At 41.7% G+C, this 24,250-nt stretch overlaps 1 protein-coding gene across 1 annotated transcript in view; it reads left to right on the top strand.

The window, feature by feature from the left end:
- Positions 1-24,250, top strand: part of Cdh2 (cadherin 2) — a 220,370-nt gene that overhangs the window by 17,386 nt on the left and 178,734 nt on the right. The window contains exon 2 of the mRNA NM_007664.5: positions 17,242-17,353. Within this exon, the coding sequence (NP_031690.3) occupies positions 17,242-17,353 (112 nt within the window). The remainder of the gene's footprint in view (positions 1-17,241; positions 17,354-24,250) is intronic.

The following is a 24,250-nucleotide window of genomic DNA, read 5'->3' as shown; positions in this document are numbered from 1 at the left end:
TAAAAGACTGAGAAAGACATGTGATAGGTGACTTTTGAAGAAGATATTTGTCACTAGTCAAGTCGCTCTTGATGATTTTTTTAAATGTTAGTTTTGGATGAGGGAGCTGGCTGTTATTTTCTATAATTTATTGGTTTGTTGTTGTTTTATTTGTTTTTCTTGATATACTAGCTTGGGTTCAAACTGAATTCCCACAGTAGCCTAGGGAGAGGGGGTGCTTTCTGTTCCTTGTAGTTGATTCCCCCCAAGAAATTATGTAGTCCTGACTGTCTGGTCTCAGCTCTTCAGCCTCACACCACCATGTGACTGACCACGTGAATGACCTGGATGGTGGAATGGTGATTTCATTTGGTCTGATTCAACCCACTCTTATCTGACAGTGCTGGGATTGAACTTTGCTCTCTCTACACTGCATTATATCCTTAGCCAGAACATTGACCTGTAGATGTTTGCCCTTGATCTTTGAGCATTTGGCAAGATTGCAAGTGTGTATGTAGGTGATTCTGTTGTCCTTGAGAGGACCTAAAAAAACTTTTCATCAATCTAGAGCCAAATAAGACAAGGGAACCATCAGTTGAAGAAGCAAGTTACAATTTTTATTACTGATAAAAATTAGGTTGCGGAAAGTGGCTTAAATGTTTCAAATTAGTTATTCATCTGCTTCCATCTTTGACAAGATGACCTGCATACCGGTGATTTAGCCCTATAAGTTCAGCAGGATAACGGTATTGGCTCTGACTTCTCACAGAATAGAGATGACTGGAAGCTGGAATTTGTCTGCCCAGTTAATCAATCCAAACTCGCCAGAGAAGTACAGAGAGCCCACAATGTTGTTGGTGGCCAAACTCCACTCCATGAAAGGAGAAAATACAGATTCTCTGCAAATGGTATTAGATTATGTATTTGCCATTGAGCACAAGTTCTTAACCATCTTGTATGTGTTCAGCCAGAAATACGGTGAAGCCCTGGGGGAAATAGGCATCAGTCAGTTGGCTCTTCCCTCCAGCTCCATTATGTGTCCGCAGGTCTATAGTTTCACATCTTAGAGTCCCAAATGGGGTATGTGAGATGATTAATGCAATCATCTTAGCGGGCTACAGAAAGCAGACGAGGCCCTGATCTTGGAAGACTTATGCCAGACAGAACTGTTCCCTAGAGCCAGTCTTTGTATTTCAAAGGCCACAACAGTAAATTCGTGATGTGTGGGGAGGCCTGTGAGTGGGTTGAGAAGGAGGTTCAGTTTTGGTTTTTCTTTATGGATGTGAGGCTCTCTGAACTTCTGATCTGTACTCCACATCCCTTGAACTAAAGAGTTCATAGGTGGGAATACAGACTCTATGCCATAGAACATACTATGTAAGAAAGAAAGACCAGTGTAAAGTGGGCCACTGGATAATTCAGAACCTTAGGTGAAGGTACTTGAATATCAGATGTCAGTGTTCTGAAGAGAAACCCAGTATGTGTGGGTGACCCCCTTCCCTTCCTCCTAGGGTGGCACAATTGCTGAACTTAATTAACCTTCCAATGTACACCTTTCCCATGGAGTTTCACTTCGTAGCTAGTACAGCCAAGGAGTTTCATTTCATAGCCAGTACAGGCAAAAATCCATTCCCTTTGGGTTTCTGGATTGTGGCAGCTAGTGCTGGCACCAGTCTGGGCTCAGCCTGGTGGTGAACAGGCTGTCCAGGGATCAGGTATTCTCTGCTTCCTGCCACAAAGGTCCCCTCCCCCAACGACGGCACTAATGGTATTTCCTTGGCCAAAGCAGGCCACCTGCAAGGGTAGATTTCTCTTTTGTTTGTAAAGGTCATCCTGATCACATGATTGGCGCTGACCCTTGGCTTTTGGGCAAGTCTTTAGAATCCAGGTTGTGCCCTCTGTGCCCCTGAGTGTGGAGAGGAATTTGAGGCTAAGATGGCCAATTCTTTGCAGCTTTCATTGGGATGTTATGAATAATTTAAAGTGAGATCCTTGCTAGGACTCTTGAGGTCACTGTCGTTTAAAAATAGCAAATATTGTACTCCTTGCTAGTCTTTAGGCTAAAGATATTAAAATAATCTCCCTCTCCACTCTCCCTCTCCCTCCCCCCTTCCCCTCTCCCCTCCCCCTCCCCCCTCCCCCTATTCCCCCTCCTCCCTCTCTTGGTTCCTCTGTGATTCCTTGCTCAGAGGAAGGCTCATGGAAACCTCTGAGAATCCCACACTATCTCAGATCATTGCCAAGACCAAACTGTAGCAGCACTTGCCTAAAGTGTGCATCTTTGGCTAAGTTACTGCATCCTGGTCCCTTTGTGAGCCTCTTGGCCTGGGGCCATCTCCAAGTCCTGCTGTGTTTGCTATAGGCCCTCCATCTCTTTCAACCACTTTGATGGACCAGGTAGTGGTTACATACCAAGATCAAAATGCCATGTGTTTTATGAATTAAATTTTCTTCATCTTGAAAGCCACCTCCCCGCCTACGAAAACCAGCCACTGCATAATCTAACCTGCATACCACCAAGTTTAAATGTTCAGGAGTTGAAAAATGAACTTTTTACTTAGCCAGAAGACCAAGTCTCTCATGAGTATTTTATTCCCTAATAGTTGACTTTTTTCCTTCCTTCCTTCCTTCCTGCCTGCCTGCCTGCCTGCCTGCCTGCCTGCCTGCCTGCCTGCCTGATGTCCTGCCTTCCTGTCCGTCTGTCTTTTTTTTTTTTTGTAGTCAGTGTCCCAGTGTCATTCACCAAATGTTCAACTCTTTGAAGTTGCCCAATAAATAGGACCTCTACTGTCTCTTAGTCTTTGAACCAAGTGAAATATAAGCCTCAAGCCCGAGGAATCAGTTGGCAAGACTGGGAAAACATCAGCCAGCAAGGGTTCCATAAGTGCAGGGTCAGAGGGCGTGACCCTGATCCCTGGATGTGTCTTCAGTGCTCGAACTGAGTCCTGAAATCCCACATGCTCCAGCCCTGAATCCTGCAGGGCATCTGTGATCTCCCAGCATGGAAAATGAGCTCACCCTTCTTGTTTTCTGAGGGCCAGTGACTCCCAGTGGGAGCAGTGGGAGACAGGTTGGGCACCAGCTGCTCTGATGGTTCTTACATGTGCAGCCTTCAGGCAGTGCCAGTTCGTCCCCCTTTTCCCTGGAGCATCAGTACTCATAGTGTTTAGTTTCAGCACTCTGTGATAGTTAAAGATCCCTGTGTACTCCAGTGAGCATTTATAATGTGGTTAATATATACCAGTGTTTACTTTTGCAAAACTACCCTGAGAAAATTGTGTGGTGTTTATTAATCCATTAAAATATTCAATTTATTGTCTATGAAACCCAAGTAATAGTTTGAATGAAAAGATGCCTTTATTCTCCAAATTAGAATTTAAAAAGAGGAAATAGTGGGAAGAGGAAAAGCGAGCCTCTCGGTGGTGTTCATCACTTTAATGTCTGGCTGAGACGGCTCTGTTGTTGTTCTGTTTGTGTGAGCTGTGCATTGGTGGTGTCCACCAGCCTCTGAAAACTCACCTGGCTCTGATGACACGTTGAGAGTGAAAGTGGCAGGTGAGGTTGGGACAAGATGAATGTGCTTTGGCTTGTGCAGATCCCTGGAAAAGTGTTTCAGAAAGTCCACCGTGTCTCTTCCAGGACTCACTTTCATATTATCACTCGGGGCCAACTGATTGGTGGTTCAGGCAAAGCCAAGAGATAGAGATTTTAGTTTTCTCCCCCTCTAGAGTCCTCACACTGTAACTGCCCAAATACCAGCTGAAGTCATTTCTGACACCCATGGGGGAAGCTTGCTCTTTGGCTACTGAGTTGAAACTGGAACTGAGAATCTTAGCTGGGCAGGATTTCTGCATGTGAACCCTTGTATCCACCCCTTTCTAGCACGATAGGTTAGACTCTAGGCAGGATGTTGCTTCTGAACCAAGCAAGAGAGGGCTTCGCATTCTGCACTTACTGGAGGTTTCTCCTTAAGCTGCTGCCTGCTTCTGGAAGTTGTGCCTTCCTTCGATGTTATTTTCACTCAAGAATAATGTTACAGCTGAGTTGTGTTTGTTTATCTTTTCAAGAACATAGAATTAGATAAATCACCCCCCTCAAATTAAATTAGAGTTGCTGGTATTGTAAATATCTGCAACCTTTTTAAAAGTGCAATTGCAGTGCAGGTTTCTTGGATTTTACAGAAAGAGAAGGGGCTCTGGAAGGCCGAGAGTGCAGCGATGATTAAAGAATGTCATCTTGTCATTTTCTTCTCATCAGTATCATCACTGGGTGTCATAGATGTCATAGTAGGACTAGAGTAATTTCTATGTGTACTCCCTCCCCCCCCTAGAAATATTTGGAAGTAAGTAGGGTTTTGATTTTGAAAGATAATTTTTAAAACTTTAGGATAGTCTTTTTCTCTGTATTTTTCACAGTAAATAGAAGGATAAAAGCAATTTTACCATTGTATATCTTATATGTCCCATGTGAGCATTGCACCTTTTTGCACATGTCCTTTGTTAGCCACCTACCATATGGGAATGTCAGACTTTGTTAGCATGTGCCCTATATTGTACCACACATCAGAGATGAGCATCATATTTTAGGAAATGTTAATTATGGGAGTAGGCATATTTCTCAGTTGATAAGGGTCTTAAGTGTTTTTTCTTAAGATTTATTTAATTTTTTGAGTAGGAATGTTTTATTTTATGTGTATGAATGGTGCATGCCTATCCATGCACCATATGCCTGCTTTGGTACCGGCAGAGGTTATACGGTGGTGTAGGATCCCATGTAACTAGTTACACATGCTTGTGAGGTGCCATGTGTGCTCTAGAAATCAAATTCAGATCTTTTGGGAGAGTACAAATGCTCTTAACTGCTGATCTGTTTCTAGTCCCAGCTTGTTAGGTTTTATCTTTCAGTATTTGTCACAGACTAGCTACTGGATACTTTGGGGGTGGGAAGTGGTGAAAAGTGATCCCCCAAAACCATTTGGTGTTGCTGTGATTAACATCCCTGAGCTAATGAGATCAACTTCAGAGGAAGCATCCTCTTAGCCTTGCTTGAAAAATACCTTACTAGCATCATCTACCCTACAGCATTGTTTTGTGATAGTAGCTAAGGTCTCAGGCTTGTAAGACATATTAGCCCACTTCCTGGCCCATGGTAAGCACTGAGTAGATATCAGCCTTCATTGATATTCAGTGTATTTAGCTGAATGAATTCCCAAGTTGATTATAAATTCAGTCTGATGCCAAGCACTATCCTGTTTGACATTTTAAATATTATATATAAGCATGTTGCTGTCTCTGGCGAGTGTAATGAGTTGATAGGGCAAAATCAATCTAAGCTGGGATTGACCATCTCTTCTGGAATTGCCTTAGGCACTTCTGAAACTCTTAATGGCAATGTAATTATATAGCAGCCTGTGCCATCATCTGCTGGTTGTGTAAAACTTTTGGAGAAGCCAGCTAAGTCTATAGGTAAATTGTTACCCATTCTATTAACCCTGCAGTACACTTATTGTTAAACTCCGGACTAGCAATCTGTGGTGTTTTTTTCCCCATATGGACAGAGTCAGTCTGGGGTTGCACAGATCTACCTGAACAGTGCCTGGAGGTGAGGTCTATGTCTCCTGGACGGTGATACACACTCTAAAGCACACTCTGGCACAGGAGCTATGGACTTCTCGCTAAGCGAGTATATGGTAAGGCCGACTTGACGTTGCTAGTTCATTTTCTATAGGGTCTGTAGCTTCTCGTGACAATAAAGTTGCTATTTGATTCTATTTTATCCTTTTGTGATCTAATGAAAGACATCTGAAGAATAAAAGGAACAATACTAGAGCTTTTCGAAGACATGTCTTAATAATCAATGATTGCAATGGAGGAGGTTATGAGATGGGCAAAGAGGGCCATGACTCTGACCTGCTCAAGAACATGATAAAGGGAAAGAAAGAATAAAGAGCCAGATGGTGAGATTTTTCAGGAAGATGATGCAGCCTGTAAGGTAATTGATGTGCAAGCATGAGGACCCAAGTTTCATCCCTGGACCTGCTTAAGAGCCTTCGTGTAGTGGTGCATACTTGTGTTCCCAGTGCTGAGAGGTAGAGACAGGCGGATCCCTGAACCTGCTGAACAGCCAGCCTTGCCTTATATTTAAGCCTAGGTACAACAAAAGAGACAATTTCAAAAAGCAAGGTAGGCCGTGTGCTGTAGAACAGTACTTGAGTTGACTTCTAGCCTACATGTGCATGTACTCTTATACACACAAGTGCATCAACACATGTTAACATGCACACACACACACACACACACACACACACACACACACAAGGAGCCTGTATAAAATGCTGGATGCTTCCTTAAGAACAGTTCAATGTCATTGCTGACACAGGAAATATAAAAAGTAGTAGTTGTCCTTCCTTGAGAATAAACCTAGCATAGCTCCCAATACTATGAATGAAAGCCCATAAAATATAAGAAATTTGGCAAATGTATTTGTGTTCTGATAAATTGGATTAACAAATGACAAAAATTCAGTCATCCAGAAATCATCTTTAAACGGTTCCATTATTCTATTATGCTCCTATCAAAGCCACCTTAATATTGACTTCATTAATTGCTTATATTTACTTACATAATTTGGAAGGTGTGTAATGAAAATATTACCACAGTTGTATCCCTCTCTCTCATTCTCCCTGCACCTTATAACCCCCAAAGCACATACTGCAAAGAAATGCCACTCTGTTTCCTTCTTCCTACATTGTGAATTCATTCTTAGTTTTAGTACCCTTTATTTCTTTACAGTCTTTCTACTTTCTAATTTTTTTCTTTTGTTGCTGCCGGTGGTGGTGGAGGAGCACACTGCATCGTGTAGAGTAAACCTATTCTGTACCTACTGAACCTACCCCAGAGCCTCTACTGTTTGCTTTTAAAGTGTGTCTTAAAGTTTTGATTGACCATCTCTTGTAGTCAGGTAAGACTTTCAAGTGGCGGGACAGGGCTGCATTCAATTGAATTGTTGGTCAAGAGTGTCCCATCAAAATCCTCCAAAAAGCCTAGGCTGTTGCTAAGACAAGGGGCTGCTCTCTGCAAACTGACAATGGGCTCCATTGCTGATGGCATCACCCACACAACTTATTGAACATGGAGAAGTGAAACTGGTGCCCACGTTGGGCCTTCAGCCCTACATTTTAGTCTCTTTTAGTGCAGGAAGCTACTCCACAGGCTGCCATAAGAAAACATAGACACCAACCCAGCCACAAAACCTTTGACTACAATCTGTCTCGTCTGCAAACTATGCTAGGGTAATGATAACACAGAACCTGTGGCAGTAAAAAAAAACAATGCCCAGTTTGACTCAATTCCCACTCTATGAGAAGTAACCCCAACCCAGCTTGCATAACCAAGAGCCAGAAACTAGATAGCCCAGAGATGTAGGGTAAAATCAAATAATTCTGGTAAAAAGATCAATACGATGATTCCTAATGATAGTCTCCTGTATTTGTGAACTAGTGCCTTATCCAGTCATCATGAAAGAGGCTTCTTCTGGCAAAAGATGGGAACAGATGCAGGGACCCACAGTCAGACATTATAGAGAGAGTCTAAATGGGAAGTCTCTGTCATATCCATTGCCTCAGAGCTCAGGAAATCCAAGGAAGAGGAGGCAGAAATATTGTAAGGGCCAAAGGGGAGGGAGACTACCAGGAGAACAAGGCCCCCTGAATCAGCTAAGCAAGGCACACATGAGCTCACAGAGCCTGAAGCTGCAATCACAGGGCCAACATGGGTCTATATCAGGTCCTCTGTGTGTGTGTGTGTGTGTGTGTGTGTGTGTATAAAATAGCTATTACTTTAGTATTTTATGGGACTCCTGACTGTGAGGATGAGTGAATCTCTGACTCTTGTACCTACTCTTGGGATTCTTTTCCTCCTATTGGATTGCCCATGTTCAAATTTGATATGATAGTTTTGCTTTATCTTAATATATTTCATTCTTTTCTTTTCTAACGAGATAGAAAGGGAGTGGTTCCAGAGGGTCAGGGAGATGGGGAGGAAATGAGAGGAGTACAAGGAGTGTAAACTGTAATCCAGATATATTGTATGAGAAAATAATCTATTTTTAATAAAAGAAAACCTATGTATCAAGTAAGAGACATATTATACAGTGTGGGACAAGTGGAGCCATGCCACTAGCCAGAAAAGAAACCATGGCATTTCTCATAATTGAGAATGGTAGGCATTTGAATCTGCTCCCTACCAGATTCCTGTCCTGAAGCACGTGACCAAGACATCCCACTAAGAGGACCATGACAATTAGTCACACAGCATAGAGTACAGAGTTTTCCATGCTAGTGAGGTATCTAGATGGGGTATCCTGGAGGATTACCTGATAAGCGTTCCAGCCTGGATGTTCCTTCCTGTCAAAGGATCCTGATCCACCTTGAGTATGGTGTATGCATCCATTTCACCATAAAGAAGCAGTTTGGATAAGCAGGGACTGTCTTTTTCCTCAAGGACCACCGTGGGTGGAAGCCTTCATACAGAGCAAAGCCTGAGTCTCCCCCAGAAGGTCCCTTCCTACTCTAGGTGCTCTTTCCTAAGCTAAGATCGATCCCCTCCGGCCTGGGCTCATGGCAGGTCCACGACCTCCCATCTTATTCTCAAGTGCTGTGGTTCCCAGAGTCCCAGTCTGCACGGTTTCTCACCAGAAGAAAAATGTGTTGGGATCCCCATCTTAGGCTCCATTTCATTTCCCCTGAGTGGCGTGTCACCATGGTAGCCTAGTGCCTCTGTGTTTCGCCTCCCTGAAATGATCCCAGCACCCTCGCGGCAAGGTGAAACGCAGACCCACAATATAGAACATATTTAATAGAACAAAGAGACCAAATCTTCACAATACAATAAAATAGGAACATAGCATTAGTGAACCTTGGCTTTGTAGTGAATAGATGATTATCTTTAAGCTCTTTGTTGCTTTTTATTACAACTTTATGAAGTCCAAAAGTTTTATCATCATCGTCGTCATCACTCTCCCAAAGGAGGTAGCTGAATTGTCCATGAGCCTGTATAATTGAACATTGGGATACCAGAGAGTAGGGGCTGTGTTGAGCCTTTGTAGGTTTGAAAACGCCCTTCATTCTTAGCACTCTACATATGACTTGTTCATTCTGTACAGAGTAGGGGAAGATGTGTTTTAAGGAAGAGTCAGTGCATCTGCATATGATAATCTCCATAGTCTTCTGAATGGATTATCATCACAGGAATCCGAAGGGTAAAAAGAAAAAATGAGGAGAAACCTCTTGTTGTTTAAGGGCTTATGATAACACAGGCTAGTCGTCTTCTAGTTAGAAAACACAATTAGTCTTCAAGGTACAGGCTTGCTTTCAGATGTGAAACTTTTAGGAATCATCATAAATAATCGAGAATAAGAAAGACAGATGAGGTGGCTGGAGAATCAGTTCACTGTGTCTCTGCTCAGAATATTTAAAAGCTTAGATTCAAGAGTGGAGAAAATTAAAAAGTAGGTCCACCCCCCAAGAGGAGAGTCAACCCTGTTCCTAAGAAGAGAAACTTAAAGAAATAGATTCAGGCTTTAAAGTACATGGGATAGAGACGGTGGAAAAAATTTAACAAGGTCAGAAAAGCCTCGGTGCTATGAGTTCAGAATCAGAAGAGAGAGACAGTAACAGGCAAGCCGAACTCCTCAACTCCTCTTCCACTTCTGCTGCTAGAGACAAGGAGGCCGATCTCCAGCCAGGAAGAGGAGAGCAAAGACTTGTAAGAGGAAATTGAAACTCACGATAGGTGATCTGATTGTGTGAGAGTGCAGAGCGGCAGTAAATGAGTTCAGATCATCTGACCAGCGTGAGTTGTGTCCTAGTTGTCTGAGGACTGGCCAACGGCTTGTCATTTTTGAGCAGTGGTGCAGAAGAGAGTGATAGCAGGGCGGGGGATGAGGTGACATCTCTATCAACAGAACGACAGAACGAAGAAGGTGTCAACTTTAAACCAAATAGTAGAGATGCTGGTGTTTTTGCCCCCTCTCAGAGAACACATGAGTAGAGTCAGGTGAGGCCATCATAGTCTGTAGAACCTATGGACACTGCCCAGGCATGGTGCTCTGTCTCTTTAATACCAGCAATAAGGAGGCAGAAACAGGCGGATTTCTGACTTCAATATCAGCCTTTCCTACATAGTGAGTTTGAGGCCAGCTGTGGCTACGTAGTGAGACACTGTCACAAACACAAAACAAAGAATGCTTTTCACATTTATATTCTAAAGAATAGAGATAGGAGTTGTGATGGCTTAAATGATGTTAAATGTAATGGTTTTAATTATATTAGCCCTCATATGCTAATAATATATTTCAATATTTGGTCCCCAGAGAGTAGAACTATATGAAAGGATCACAAGGATGCGGAGGTGTGGCCTTGTTGGAGAAAGTCTGTCACAAAGGTTGGGCTTTTGTAGTTTCAAGAGCCCATGCCAAGCCTTGTGTCTCTCTCTTTTTGTCCTGGCAACCTTTTAACAGCAGTAGGACAGTGCTGTGCGAAGACTAGGGTCTAGAGGGATAGTTCAGTGGATAAAATTATTTGCTTCAAGAACATGAGGACCTGAGTTCAGATTCCCATGTTTTCATAACATGGTATGCTTGTATGGAAACCTGGTGTGCTTGTGTTCCCGACTAGAACCCTGAACCTGTCGGGGCCAGAGGGGATGGATGAATGGGGCTTGCTGACTACCAGCCAGATTCCTGAGAGACCATGTTCCAGAAATAAGGAGAACGACAGAAGAAACCACCTCTCACCTCTCTGTCATGTTCAAAGCATTCACGCACTGCAGGCATGGGAGTGTGCATGCGCACATACACAGTTTTAAAAGCAATATAAATAAGAACATAGAAGTAATCATTTCTTTATTCCTTTTTCTTGTTGCTAACCTGTTAATCTTGAAGACCAGTACCAAAAGATAACTAACTTAAGAGATGATTGTGAAAACAGCTGCTTGTTAAATACCTACTCGCATTCTTTGAGATTCTGTGGTAGTGAGTCTTGGGTTACAAGAATCTGTATTTAAACAAAGGTGCCAGATGGTGTGCCTAGCTGAACCAGCTTGGGACCTGCTGGGCTGTAGGGCAGATAACCCATGAGTCAGAGGCATGATGTCTTAGCAGTGCTAATTCCCCTCTAACAGCTCATCCTCACACCTGTCCTGAGAGTGGGTGCTATCTTTACTATTCTCATTTTTTACATGAGGAGTTAGGATTTTTTTTTTTTGCGGGGGGGGGGGTGTCTCAGAGCAGTAGCAACTGGTGGGGACACATAGCCAGGCAGTCTTGTATATTGAATTTACATACAGTAAATATTCAGCATTCAAAATTCAAATGTGGGTACCATTCTCAGGAATGCGCCTGTATCATAAGCCTGTATCAGCTACGAAGAGCTATACCTGGACATCTGGTCATGGTCTGTCTCTAGCATCTAAGTAGTAACTTTATAAAGACATGGGGAAGTCTCCTGATAATTTCTTGATGTATAAATCTGAGGTGTGCAAAAGCCAGCTGGAATAATAATTCCTTGAGATTAAATTTTGGAGGCCTAAATGTAAAAACAGACTGCTCCTGCAGGCCCAGATCAACCTCACAGGAAAACTACTAGTAGGGCAGGAAGCTATGATGTATCAGTGCTGGGGTGGTGAGCCACAAGCTGGGCACAAATCACTGAAGACTTTGTTCTTCTGGAATCTTTTGCCTGGACTGTTTTTTTTTTTTTTTCCTTCCTCCTGGAAAATTTGTAATCATCTTTACAGGCCAGGCCTAAATGTCACTTTAGCTATGGAATCCTCATTGACTTCTATGGCTAGATTAATCACCCCATTCTTTCTGCTTCTTTAGCACTTTCTCCCTGGCATTATAATTATAAGATAATCTTTCCAGTTTGTGGCACCCATGTTCAAAGTCACTTGGCTCAGACAGAAGAAAGTCACTTCACCCTTCCGTCTGTGAGCCCCTGTTCTCACTAAGGGCTGTTGATTTTAATTGACTGCATGTTGATAACATTTATCCATTCTTCATTCCCAGCCCTGATTTAAGTCTGCATGCTAACAGGGTCTCTCCAGCTGTCACTCCTCACCCAACCCCATTTCCCATGAAGCAGTCTGGAGAATGCCCTATCAAATACAGTTTGCTGGTGTGTTCCTGGTCACAAAACATCCCCCTTGCTCTAATTGGTAGGATAACCCCAGGCTCCCAGACATCTATGATTTGACCATGTGTTACTCCCCAGCTTCAACTTTTGATTTCCTGCTGCATCTTGGGTCACACGACAGGGAGCTCATTGTCCTTCTGCAGGCATGTGCTGTTTCTTGCTGTCTCATTTTAGCTCAGACAGTGAGTGAGCTCCTGCCACAGTTCCTCAGCAGGCCCCTCTGCTTTGCTACTACAAGCCTCTTTTTTGGGAGACCTCAGGACCCCTTCCTCGGAGTTTCATATCGATACCCTGGGGCCAAACACATCTACACTTTTTTTTTGTGCTCTTGAGCCTCATTCATTTTCCAGTGACAAATGAACACTCAGAACCAGCTTTTCCAACTGATGGTTAGTTGTTTTGTTTTGTTTTGTTTTTTTAATTGGAAATGCAGTGGCATTAGAACTCTGGTGGAAGTGTGGTCTTGGGTATTTCACTTCCTGTGAGAACCAATTTGCTCTTCTGTAAATTCCTGGTATTCTTCCCACCCCAGAGTCTTAAGGATAATCAACTGAGTAACCAGTGTTGGCTAAAACTTAAGTTATTCCAAGGATCTGCAACAGATAGTTCTGTGCTTTTGTGTGGTCAGAAACAATTCCTACATCTTTCAGTGTGCTTATGTTGAAAATCAAGGTTCACTGGGATTAGTGTAGTGTTGTTTATTTGTTTGCCAAGGGTTTGGCTGCTTCTGAGTTTCAGCAGCAGAGTTGAGAACATGCAAGAGATCAGCAGACCTCAAAAACTTACTGGTTGACCTATATAGAAAAAAAGCTTGCTTACCCATGAGCATGTACATACAGATTATGGGAAGTTCCCAGCTCATTTCAGGTACATGGCAAACTTCCTTTCTCTGCATCTAATTTCCAGAATTTCATCCAGGTATGGAATAAGGGAGGTGTCACAACAAAACTTTAATGGGCTAATTGAGACCATGGGCTTCATACATGGGAGTATGAAGGAAAGGAGTACACCCCTTTGTTGTGTGTTGTCATATAACATACAACTCTGGCTTTGGGAGCATTTGAGTTAAATACATCATGGTGAATCCTGTTGTGGGTGTGACACTGTTTGTTAGCATCTCTGATGTCTCTATTTCTAGAGGCTAGCATTGCCCCTCCAAACTGTGACAAGCTAAACTATGAGGCATTGTTGTGTGTTCAAGGGACAAAAACACTTGTGGTTAGGAAACATTAATGTAGAACAGTCCAACATTGAGTGTGGGTTGCACTAGAGAACCTTCCATATCCAAGAGCTGTTTTTGTTAGTGCAAGAGTCTTCAGAAGTAGAATTACCTTGCCTGGGTAGATCCCCTTGCCAACAAGCTAGTCTCTGCAAATCTCAGACCTGATACCAGCCCAGCATGAGTCTGGGAGAATGTAGTTGAACGGGGAATTTACTACCCTAGTACTTGAAATAAAGTAAAGACAAAAATCTCTCTAGAAGATTATATTTACTTGAGTGCTCAGTGTTTATTTAACATATTGATTTTGTTAGTTTGAAAAGGAAAAAAAGATGTATGTCACAGATATATACATATATACATTCATGTATACATACATACGAGTATTTATAAGTATATATTATATAGCCCAGGCTAGCCTCAAATTTGCTATGTAGTTGAGAGTGACTCCTGACCTTCCTGTGTCTGCCTCCCAAGTCCAGAGATTATGGTCACACACTACCATGTCCAATTTGAAATAGATACAGTGATAGAAATATCTACATGGTTTAGTAACAGCATGCCTTTTGCGGATCCTTTTTGTCTTAGGGAAGAATAATTAAGTAGTTGTTGGAAGTGGACATAAAATCCTTCCGTTAACACAGGGCTCCCCTAGTGTCTGTCATGAGCAGTAAGGGCTGTGAGGGATGCTCTTTATTACTGCTGTGTTGTCATTCTCATGGGCAGATGAGGCAAGCAGACATCCTGGCATAGCAGAAGACCAGGAAAAGGGCAGCAGAGCGAAATGCTTTTCTTTGATGTAAAGGAGACTAAACAATTAGAAGATAACATCCCCCTTATCCTGATGACCTTGAAGGAGCCTGTGAGATTGGACGAGAGTATTATTGGTGCCAGTTCTTCTACATAGGTAAACATATGAATTTTAGAGTTGAAGCAAAACACTCATTTGTCCACAGTCTTTAGACTTTACCAGTCATGAAGAGCTTCTCTCTTCTACTGTGTACACACACACACACACACACACACACACACACACACACACACACACACACAGGATAAAGGCTCAAATGGGAATGTCCTTGCCTTGTCTTTCACAGGTTGCTTTTGTCTGGTCACCCCTCCAGTTCTGCCATGTCCCTTGACAAGAACCTGCCACAGCTCCCTCATGGTTTTAAGTTTGTGCTGGGGGAGAAGAGGCTAATCCCTAACATTGCAATGGGATGCAGGCTTATGGCACATCTCTCCCCTTAATATTTCAGACTGGAGAGATCTCTTCATTTGTTTTGGTGAGCTAAGCTTTCCTTTTACCAAATATCTTCTCTGTCGCAGGATATATGTAACTGCGATCTACAGGAGTATAGTACTATAATACCTTCTTGTATCACAGACTCAAGTGTGGGAGACCTCCCTTCTTACTTCTCACTTGGGACTGAGTTGTGTCTCTTGTATCATGAAATTGATAGCATGGGGACATATTGGAAACAATGCAGGCTGTACCCACCCACATGTCCTTACGAGCCTTTCCATCTTACCTTGCTGCTTCACCTGCTTTACAGAAGACATGAGTTACTATGGATAAATTTGAAGCCATCTGTATGCATTTTTTCCTGTTGCATGTCCTAGCCTTCCCTTCCTGGGGTAGGCTGCCATTATTTCCTTGTCTCTCTTAAAATTCTCCTTCTATTTGTATGGGTCCATAGTATTGACTACCTTTGTGATGAAATTTCGTATAAATGGAATCACCAATCTCATTTTTATTAATTATTTATTTCTAAGAGAGACTCCTACTGCCATGTGCTTAGCCTTCAGGTTTAACCCTGAATGCCACACAAATGTGTTTTTTACTTACTCGAAATAATGCTAGTGCTGAGCTTGATGTATGATTAAATTTCTCCCCCCACATTGTGTATGACTATAAGGCACTGATTCTTGTTGCATGTTATGTTGTTGTCCTTTCCACAAGTTTCCTATGTGGATACATGTTGTCCAGTTCTTCTCTTTTAACATTGTTGGATATTTCTCTTTTTGAGTGTGAGAAAAGGTATTGGTCCATTTCCTATTGATGGATGCTCTATAAGTGCGGAAACAGCCATGCTTCAGTGAATATATATATATTAGGGCACCCAGGTGAGGGCTTCTCTGGGAACATAGTGCAGTATTGAGGACAGCCATAGTCATTCTCTACAGACTTTGCCGAATTGTACCTCCAGTTTCTACACCCACTCTTAGGTAAAGTGCTAGGGTTCTCTATCCCTGATTTTATACGTTCTCTTTTCACATATACTTCACTTGAACCTGCCATGAATGTGATGCATTTTGTACTGCTTCTCCTTTGTCTGTTTGACTAAAATACCTGACGGAAGCGACTGGGTGGAGGAACCATTATGTGGGCTCCTGGTTTTCTAAGTGTCTCTCCATGGCAATTGATCAGCTTACACTTGGACAGAGTGGCATGCAGGTGTCATCTGTGGCAGAGGCTGGTCTTCACAGTAGAAAGGAAGCAAAGAGAAAGGAGGGGTATACTTGGCTGTCTGTTTCCTTTAGCTCATGGAATGGGGCCACCTACATTCAGCCTGCTTCTTCCCCCTCAGTTGATCCCCTTTGTGAATGTCCTTACAGATTCATTCAAAAGTGTACCGCAATGGTTCTCTAGTTGACTCTGTATTTTGTCTGGATGACAATCAAAATCTACCACCAAAAAGCTAAACTGCAATCTCTCTAGTTGCTTCGAATAATATTTGCAGATTAAATACTGTGCATTGTTGAGTATATGTTTACTTTTTTATTTCCTTAGACGTGAAAAAAGCAGATTAGCTATTAGATGAGTGGCTTTTTGCAACATCACTATTTTCAAACTTCATATGCGTAATTCATGGATTCTTTTAATTAAGAAAATAAATTGTATTGCTTCATCCATCACCTGTTTGGAGTTATGTATCTTTGGGATTGGGGCTGGGAAGCAGTGATGGTTTCTTTCTGATTTGTTGTGTTATTAAGGACTATTCTTAACACTCTGTCTACTGGACAGTTGATGAGCTTTGTGGATTCTTCCTACTTCTGTGCTTGACCATTCATCCTGTAGTTAATAAGAATAGGAAAAGACTAAACATCCTGAGATTGGACCGATGAAGCCAGGGGTAGTAGTGCGGATGTTGATGATAAATTCAGCACCCCTTTGAGTAACTGAGTTTTAAGCACCCTATGAGTAACTGTATATTGATACAGACAAAGATGAAAAAATACGTATAACTACTTTCTTAAGTATAAAAAAAGAATCTTAATTGAATTGATTTTTATAGTTTTAATATAGCCCTATCCTTTGAAATAAAGATTATATATTTGATATTGTTTGGTTTGACTTAGCATGTATTATTTATCCTGCAATGAGTTTACTATAAAGTTTTTCCATTAACAAAGAGTGTTGAAGCAGACTTCATGAAGAACTGGATGCGAATGTGTATGCTTGAATGTATGTTTTTTCCCCTGATGAGCCTTCTAGTTACTATGGGCGATGTGTGGGCCCCATGGACTATTTGGCTGACTCCTAGCTCCACACCCTCTTGGCCCTCTTCATTCACAATGGCCATTTTAATGGAAATGGTCAGTCCTTAGAAAAACCTGGAATGTGTATTATGTCGATTTTATAGGAATAGACAAGTGGGATTTGTTCCTTCAACTCCAATTATCAAAAAGATTAACCCTTTGCCCTCTACATTCTAATTGTAACCCTTCAGAAACAGAGGTTATTTGTACAAGATAGCTGAAAAAAAATGGGGCTGGATGCCAAGAGGACTGTTTCTTAGTAGAAGGAGGCAGCAATCATTGCCCACATTTTTCTCTTGTGTTGCAGGCGTCTGTGGAGGCTTCTGGTGAAATTGCATTATGCAAGACTGGATTTCCTGAAGATGTTTACAGCGCAGTCTTACCGAAGGATGTGCACGAAGGACAGCCCCTTCTCAATGGTAGTACCTTAAAAGACATGCTTGTCTCTACAGTGTGTTCGGAGTTCTTCAGAATGCTTCTGAGGCATCTCTGTGGCAGAGGGAGTGTGAGATTTTCACCGTCTCCCTAATGAGACCCCGGGAGTTGGTCACTAAAGACAAGCTTATGTATTTCCTGTGTATATTGTTGGAGGGCTCCTGGCCTTGTGGAGGTTTTCATGTTTCTTCCTTGTTCAGTTTATACCGAGAAACTTTAGACAGACGCTCGCTCTGCTTTTTCTGCAGACATTTCATGTAGTCTGAAGAACGATATTTATTAGAAATCTGATTCTAAGGATAAAAAATGATTTCTTTGAATTTCAGAAAGGGTCTCACAAATAAATATTAACTTGGATTAAAAATGCTCAATTCTAATATTTCAGCTACATTATAGTAAACAAGTTCAACAAGTAGAGTCTCAGATGGAAACATGGAATCTGTGGTTTTGTTACGGCATTGTTTATAGAAAGTACTAGAAAGCTCATCTATATAGAGCGTACGTGAATCTCAGATACAGACTCACTCATTTTTCACTTAAAGATGATCAAGTTCATGATGGTTACTGTGTGAGAACTCTTGCCAACAAGACTAGATCAAAATCAGAAATAAAACCTACCAAAAACAAACTTTAAAGCCCCTTCCTTTAGTTCCAGTGGGAAAGAAATCAAGGCGGGGAGAGTAGCAGTATTGCCATGAGCACATTTATCACTGCACACCTGCTATTGAAATAGGAAAGCAAGAATTGACCAGTGAGTCCCGTTTAAATTTTCCTTCCCTTCAAATCTTGCCCATCTCTAAGGGTGTCTGAGAGAACTGCATTTAGAAAATTTGTTAACCTCAGCTAATTAATTTGCACAGAGCTCTACCACATAGCCTTAATTGAAGTGTCTCCATGGCAGTGACAAACCTGGTGCTCTAATACCTAAGAATCCTGGAGGCAGAGGACTTTGAAATGTAAATGGCCCCTTAGCTAAGGAAGTTTGTTCCTGCAACTTACATTTTATTTTAGTTTCTATTTAAATTATGATTTGTTCCCATCTATGTGGTCTTTCTGAAGTTGATTTTTAATTTTCTCAAAAGCATCCTCCTGTCCCTGCCTCATTACATGTTCTTTGAGTGATCGAGTGTAAAACTGTCACAACACTGGATCGCTCTTATCTAGTGGGCAATGAGTGACTTGATGGTGGCTTAATTCAAATCATAGTGTGTCAACATTATCTCAACGAGAATCTTCAAGCCCTGCATACTTTCTATGTTCTTTGAATCTGTAAATTACTAAGGAGTATCCTAGAATCTGTTTTGTGAGAAAATAATCTATAAGTGCACAAACTATATTGACATGATTGAGAAATAGTTCTGCTAAGCAAAAAGAAATTTTAGGGAATTAGGTTGCAATTTTTCATTGTATTCTTGTGATTTTTAGTGAGTAATGCCCTTTTCAATGAGCCTTTAATTTGTTTATTACAAATAGGCACATAGTCTGTCATGTGAAACCATAGACTTAAAATTAATTAGTTGGGCATTTTGAATAGTTTTTAAAATGAGAGCTCATTTTTTGGTTATTCAATAATGCTAGTAACAGAAGAAATAAGACTTAGCTTTTTGCTCATGTCTTTTTACTATAACCTAGACACTTGTGATTTCTGCTGATATTGCAATTATGAAAGATTCAAAATATTTTTGGCTTTTAATGCCAGCCATCCGTCATGAGAAAAGAATATATGATAGTGTGTTGTTTTCCTCAGGCTATACCATCACTAGTTTCTTTATCCTTCTTAGAAGATGTTAAAGAACATACCACCACCCGAAAGCTCAAGGAATTCTGTTTTAAGATGCCCACTAGTGAAAAGAGTAACTTTGGGAAAGAAAGGAATTCACTCAAACATCTGAGGAGCAGTACACTTGTCTTTCCAAGAGTCGCCAATTATTTTCCTGTCAGAGATCTGACCATAAATGCTTGCAAGGTTTTATCTTCTATATATTTTTGGAGTCTTTAGTAGGCTGATAATCCAAAGCTGTGCCATTCACGGAAGCCAAATGCCATGCCATAATTAAATGCATTAGTTTGGATACTGCAGTAATTCAATTTACTTTATACACATGGCATTGCTAAGCCAGGAAGGGTGATTGCTTCTGCTGTGTGCTAGTGATCTGTAAGGTTTAAAGAAACAATTGTCCGTGAAAGTCCATGACCCTTCCCCAAGCCGTTGGCAGACTGGGGTGTTCCACCATAATTAATGAATTACCACCATTGAACTTCATCTTATTGTCATTGTGCTGTCTTGCCTGAGTTGCAGAACATTCCTTTCTAAATCCTGTAGCTTATATGTGTCCTTTAAAGTTAGAATCAGTTTTGTTATTCTAGCCAGTCATTTTAATTCTGTATTTTCAACATTCGATAACATCATTCTTGGTATTTCCTTTGGTTTCTTACTGATGATATTTTCAAAGAGGACAGTGGTTCACCCATTGCATGCTGTGATGTCACAGGACACGAATGACATATAAAGGTTCAGGAAAGCCTTAAGAGTCTTGGTGTTTAGTGTAGGGCTGCTGATCATTTTTCAACAGTTGAGTAGTAATCTTCACAAAGGTGCTAGGCAAGGATTAAGCTCTCCTTACAGACTTGAGATGACGTTAGAGAAGCCACAGAAGATGTGGCATGGACAGTCACTAAAGAACAACTTGTCCCCATCCTCCCGTTCATTCATCAGACAACACATTTCAAGAACCAGTTAGGCACTCCAGTGTCTCTTCCAGATCCCGTAAGTTTGTACTTTTGTAAAACCACGAAGAGAATGATGTGACTTATGCTCAGCCTTCGCCTCCCCTTTCATAGTATTTGAATACTTTAGCTCATTAAAGAGAGTCCACAATTTTTTTAAATAGCTATATAGCCATTTTATGTAGGCTTGTGTTCTGTGTTGCTAGCAAAACCAGATTTTTCTTAGCTGTGTGTCTATTTTTAAACATACAGGTTGTTTCCAATTGTCTTCTCTGATGCATAGTGCTGCTGGGAAGATCCCAGAGAAAGTTAATGTTTCTTTAGGGACATCGTCTTCCGGAACTTGATCAAAGTAGAATTTCCAGGTCAAAGGAAAAATAGAATTTGGGAGATGGAGATTAATGTTCTTTCTAAGTGTGTGTGTGCATGTGCGCATGTGCCTGCCTTGCCGTGTTAGAGCTTCATGTGTGTGTGTGCATGCATGCATGTGCCCACCTTGCCGTGTTAGAGCTTCATGTGTGTGTGTGCATGCGTGCATGTGCCCGCCTTGCAGTGTTAGAGCTTCATGTGTTGGTCCTTGCCTTCCATCTTGCTGGAGACTGTATTTCCTACTCCTACTGGCTGTCTCAGGTTAGCTGTACTGCGAGTGTCCAAGGCTTCTGCTTCTCCTCCGCCATCTCCCTGTACTGGGATTCCAGGTGCTCACTACTCTGTTTCATTTCTGGGGATCCAAACTCCGGTCCTCAGTGAAAGTCTCTGCCCATTGACCTCTGCTCTCCAGCCCTGGGAAAATGTCCTTTGTAGGATATTTTTTTTTTAAATTAAAAGTATGTTACTTCATTTTAAAATCTTCATCACCATGTAATTTTGTAATGTTTTCTAGCTTTGTTTTATCCTTTCTGGTGCAAAGCAGTTTTCAATCCTATGAGATATATGTTTGCCTTCATGAATTAGGATCAGATCTATCGTGTTTAGGGAGTCATTTTTACTTTACATTTTCCTATTCCAGTTTCAAAGCACTTATTACCAACTCTCTCATTTTCCAGACAAGCAAATTAGAGCTCTGAGAGATTATAGGCTTGCCCATGATTACATAGCTCCTTAGTCTGATAGCTGCAGACCTGGAATTAAAACTCAGGTTTTTTCCCCTAACCTAGTTCTGATGATGATGATAATTAAAAAGAAAAAAAAAAGGCCCACCACAGAGATGGGGAAGGTTCTAGGGAACTAGTCCACGTATCCAGGTGTCTTGTGCCAAGCTTATAGGAGATTCACTTTCTCTCCTGACATAATGATTTACATGTTGCTGGGTAGATTTGGAGACCATCACATAAACAATACCTGCCTCTTTCTCCTTCTGTCTTTCTCTTTATTGTCTGTCTGTCTGTCTAGATATATGTCTCTTAATAATTTTTCTCTCAGTCATTTATACATGCCTACTTAATAGGAAAATTATTGAACTCTGGAAGATAATATTTAATTTAAACTCCACTAAACTAGAAAGAAAGCTTTGTGTGAGTGCATTGCTTGAAAAGAAAGGAATTACTATCTTCCTTATGTCCACAGTGTCTGACACAGCAACAACAACCAGCTTGACATTGGAGAGGATGATAGGGTTTTCAGTGTGCCAGGCAAGAGGGGTCTCCTTGTGTGTCTTGCATGGGTTTCACCAAGTCAGCTCCTCCAGAGCTGGTTAACAGAGACAGCAACTGGAAGTTACCATGACTATGTTCGGTAGTCCATACTGTTGCACAGCCTCTGGGAAGCTCGTGATGACCGTGTTCAACTCAATAGGATTTCATTCAGATTAGTTGGCTTGCTGATCAGGCCTGTTCTGCATTAACATGGGGCTGGAGGATGTTAGCTGCAGACAACATGACAGAAATAGTTTTAATTTGTGTAGTAGGAGGATAGGGCTGGAACACTGTGTGTGTGTATGTGTGTGTGTGTGTGTACACGCGCTCACATGTTATTGTGTAAAGGGGCTGTGTGTGGGGGGAATGCATATGTGTGTAGAGGACAAAGGTTATCTTTGGATATTTGCCTCACTTGCTTTCCACCTTGGTCGCCATGCCATGATGAACCAAGGCTCTCAGGTTAGCTAGTGCGGACTGGGGAGCTGCCTGTCTCTACCTGCCATTGGTACAATTGCTTGCTCTTCAGTCAAGCTTTTAACCATGCCTGAGGATTGAAACTTGGGTTCTCTTAGGTGGCAAGCCCTATTACTGACTAAACCACCCTCCCCCCAGCACGTGCTGTACTATATTTAAAAATAATGTTAGTGCCTTGGAATGGCATGTCTCACCAGATTTTAACAGAAACTTGTTCATGACACACTGTTATGATTATTTTGGTAAATTCTGTTCTTATTTCATATGTAAAATATTTTAAAATATTTGAACTCTATAGCTTTGTAAAGCTCTTGTTGATAAAGCCAAGCAGGCCTTTACAGTCCACTGGCGTGTGATGAATTGTGGGAAATGGCACAAAGCGTGGGAATTGTTCCCTCTGTTCTTGATAAGCAGCTGGGTGCATCCTTGGTGATCATTTCTCATGACAGTAGCATTTTTGTCTTTTAAAGTCAGGGCTTTTTTTTTTTTTTTTTTTTTGGTTTTTTGATACAGGGTTTCTCTGTGTAGTCCTGGCTGACCTGGAACTCACTTTGTAGACTAGGCTGGCCTCGAACTCAGAAATCCGCCTACCTCTGCCTCCCTAGTGCTGGGATTAAAGAGGTGCACCATCACGCCCAGTTCAGGGCCTTTTTTAAAACATAGTTTTAAAATGATTCATTTATTTTTTTCATATGTTTACATTCTGCCCCCATTCTCTCCAGTACTCTGTGTGTGTGTGTGTGTGTGTGAGAGAGAGAGAGAGAGAGAGAGAGAGAGAGAGAGAGAGAGAGAGACAGAGGGAGAGAGGGAGAGAGGGGGGGAGGGAGGGCATGGACTATGCTTGGAGCTCAGAGGACAACTTGCTGGAGTTGTCTCTCTTTCTACCCTGTTGAGGCAGGGCCTGTCTTGTCTCTGTCATACTGTATTCTCCAGGTTAGCTAGGCCTTGAGCCTCTGGCTGATTCTCCTGTCTCTGGGTCCTCAGCCTAGCATCCCTGGAGCTTTCACCTGCCATGCCAGCTTACAAGCCCTGGTAAGTTTCTTTTCTTAGAACAATATAATTAATTATATAACAAATAAAAGAAATTGGAGACCTTTGTCCTTTTTATGGTCATTTAGACATTATTTCCCGTTTGGAAAATTTTCCAATATTTTAAGTGTATTTTAGACCCCGTTTTATCAATAAAAATGGTGACAAGCCTGTCCATGACTGTGCTTCCTATTTTAGTTACTTTCTCAGGTATTCCCAGCCTTGAGCAATTTGGAAGAGCTATTAAATCAGGAGAGTCTAACAAGAAGGCTCCTAAATATTTTACAGAGCTATCCTCATAAGGTCAGGAAAACCTTTCTATCTGTCTGTCCTCATAGCCAGCATCTCTCAGTATCTATGCTATCTGTTTGTCCTCATAGCCAGCATCTCTCAGTATCTATGCTATCTGTCTGTCCTCATAGCCAGCATCTCTCAGTATCTGTGTATGCTTGGCAGAAATCAGTGCCATGAGACAGATGTAGCAGGACCAGGACATGGAGAATGTGTGCTTTGGCAGTTTAAGTAGCAGGGTCAGGGTATAAGAAAACTAAGTTAGAATTGTGCTATTGTATTGTCCAACAGCTATAGATCCTTGTGAGGAAGACCGTTAAAAACAGCAAACAGTTCTTATTAGGGCCTGACGGAGAGTTCCTGGCTGTCCAGAGTGAAGACAGGAAGGGGCTGAGGTGAAATGAGGTCACTGTAGTAACAGCCCCTTTGTGTGAGGCTTTGTGGACCGTCATAAGGACTTTGGCTTTGACTAAGAAGAGGTAAAGAGGTTTGGAGGGCTTTCAGCAGAGGGAGGACATGATCTGACTTCAGAACAGGATCAGACTGGCTATGGCACTGAGAAAAGACAGGAGGAGGAGAGGCCTGAGGGTGGCTAGTGTGAGGGTAATGGAGACAAAGGAGGTGGGAGCAGGGCTTGGATTTAGATTTAATAAGAATTATATATGAAGTAAAAGTCACATAACATGAAATCCACCATTTTCAAGTGACTGGATGGTATGGATG

The sequence above is a fragment of the Mus musculus genome, chromosome 18 (genome assembly GCF_000001635.26).
Source record: "Mus musculus strain C57BL/6J chromosome 18, GRCm38.p6 C57BL/6J".
In the NCBI taxonomy this organism is placed as follows: domain Eukaryota; kingdom Metazoa; phylum Chordata; class Mammalia; order Rodentia; family Muridae; genus Mus; species Mus musculus.
This window is presented reverse-complemented; position numbering and strand designations above follow the sequence as displayed.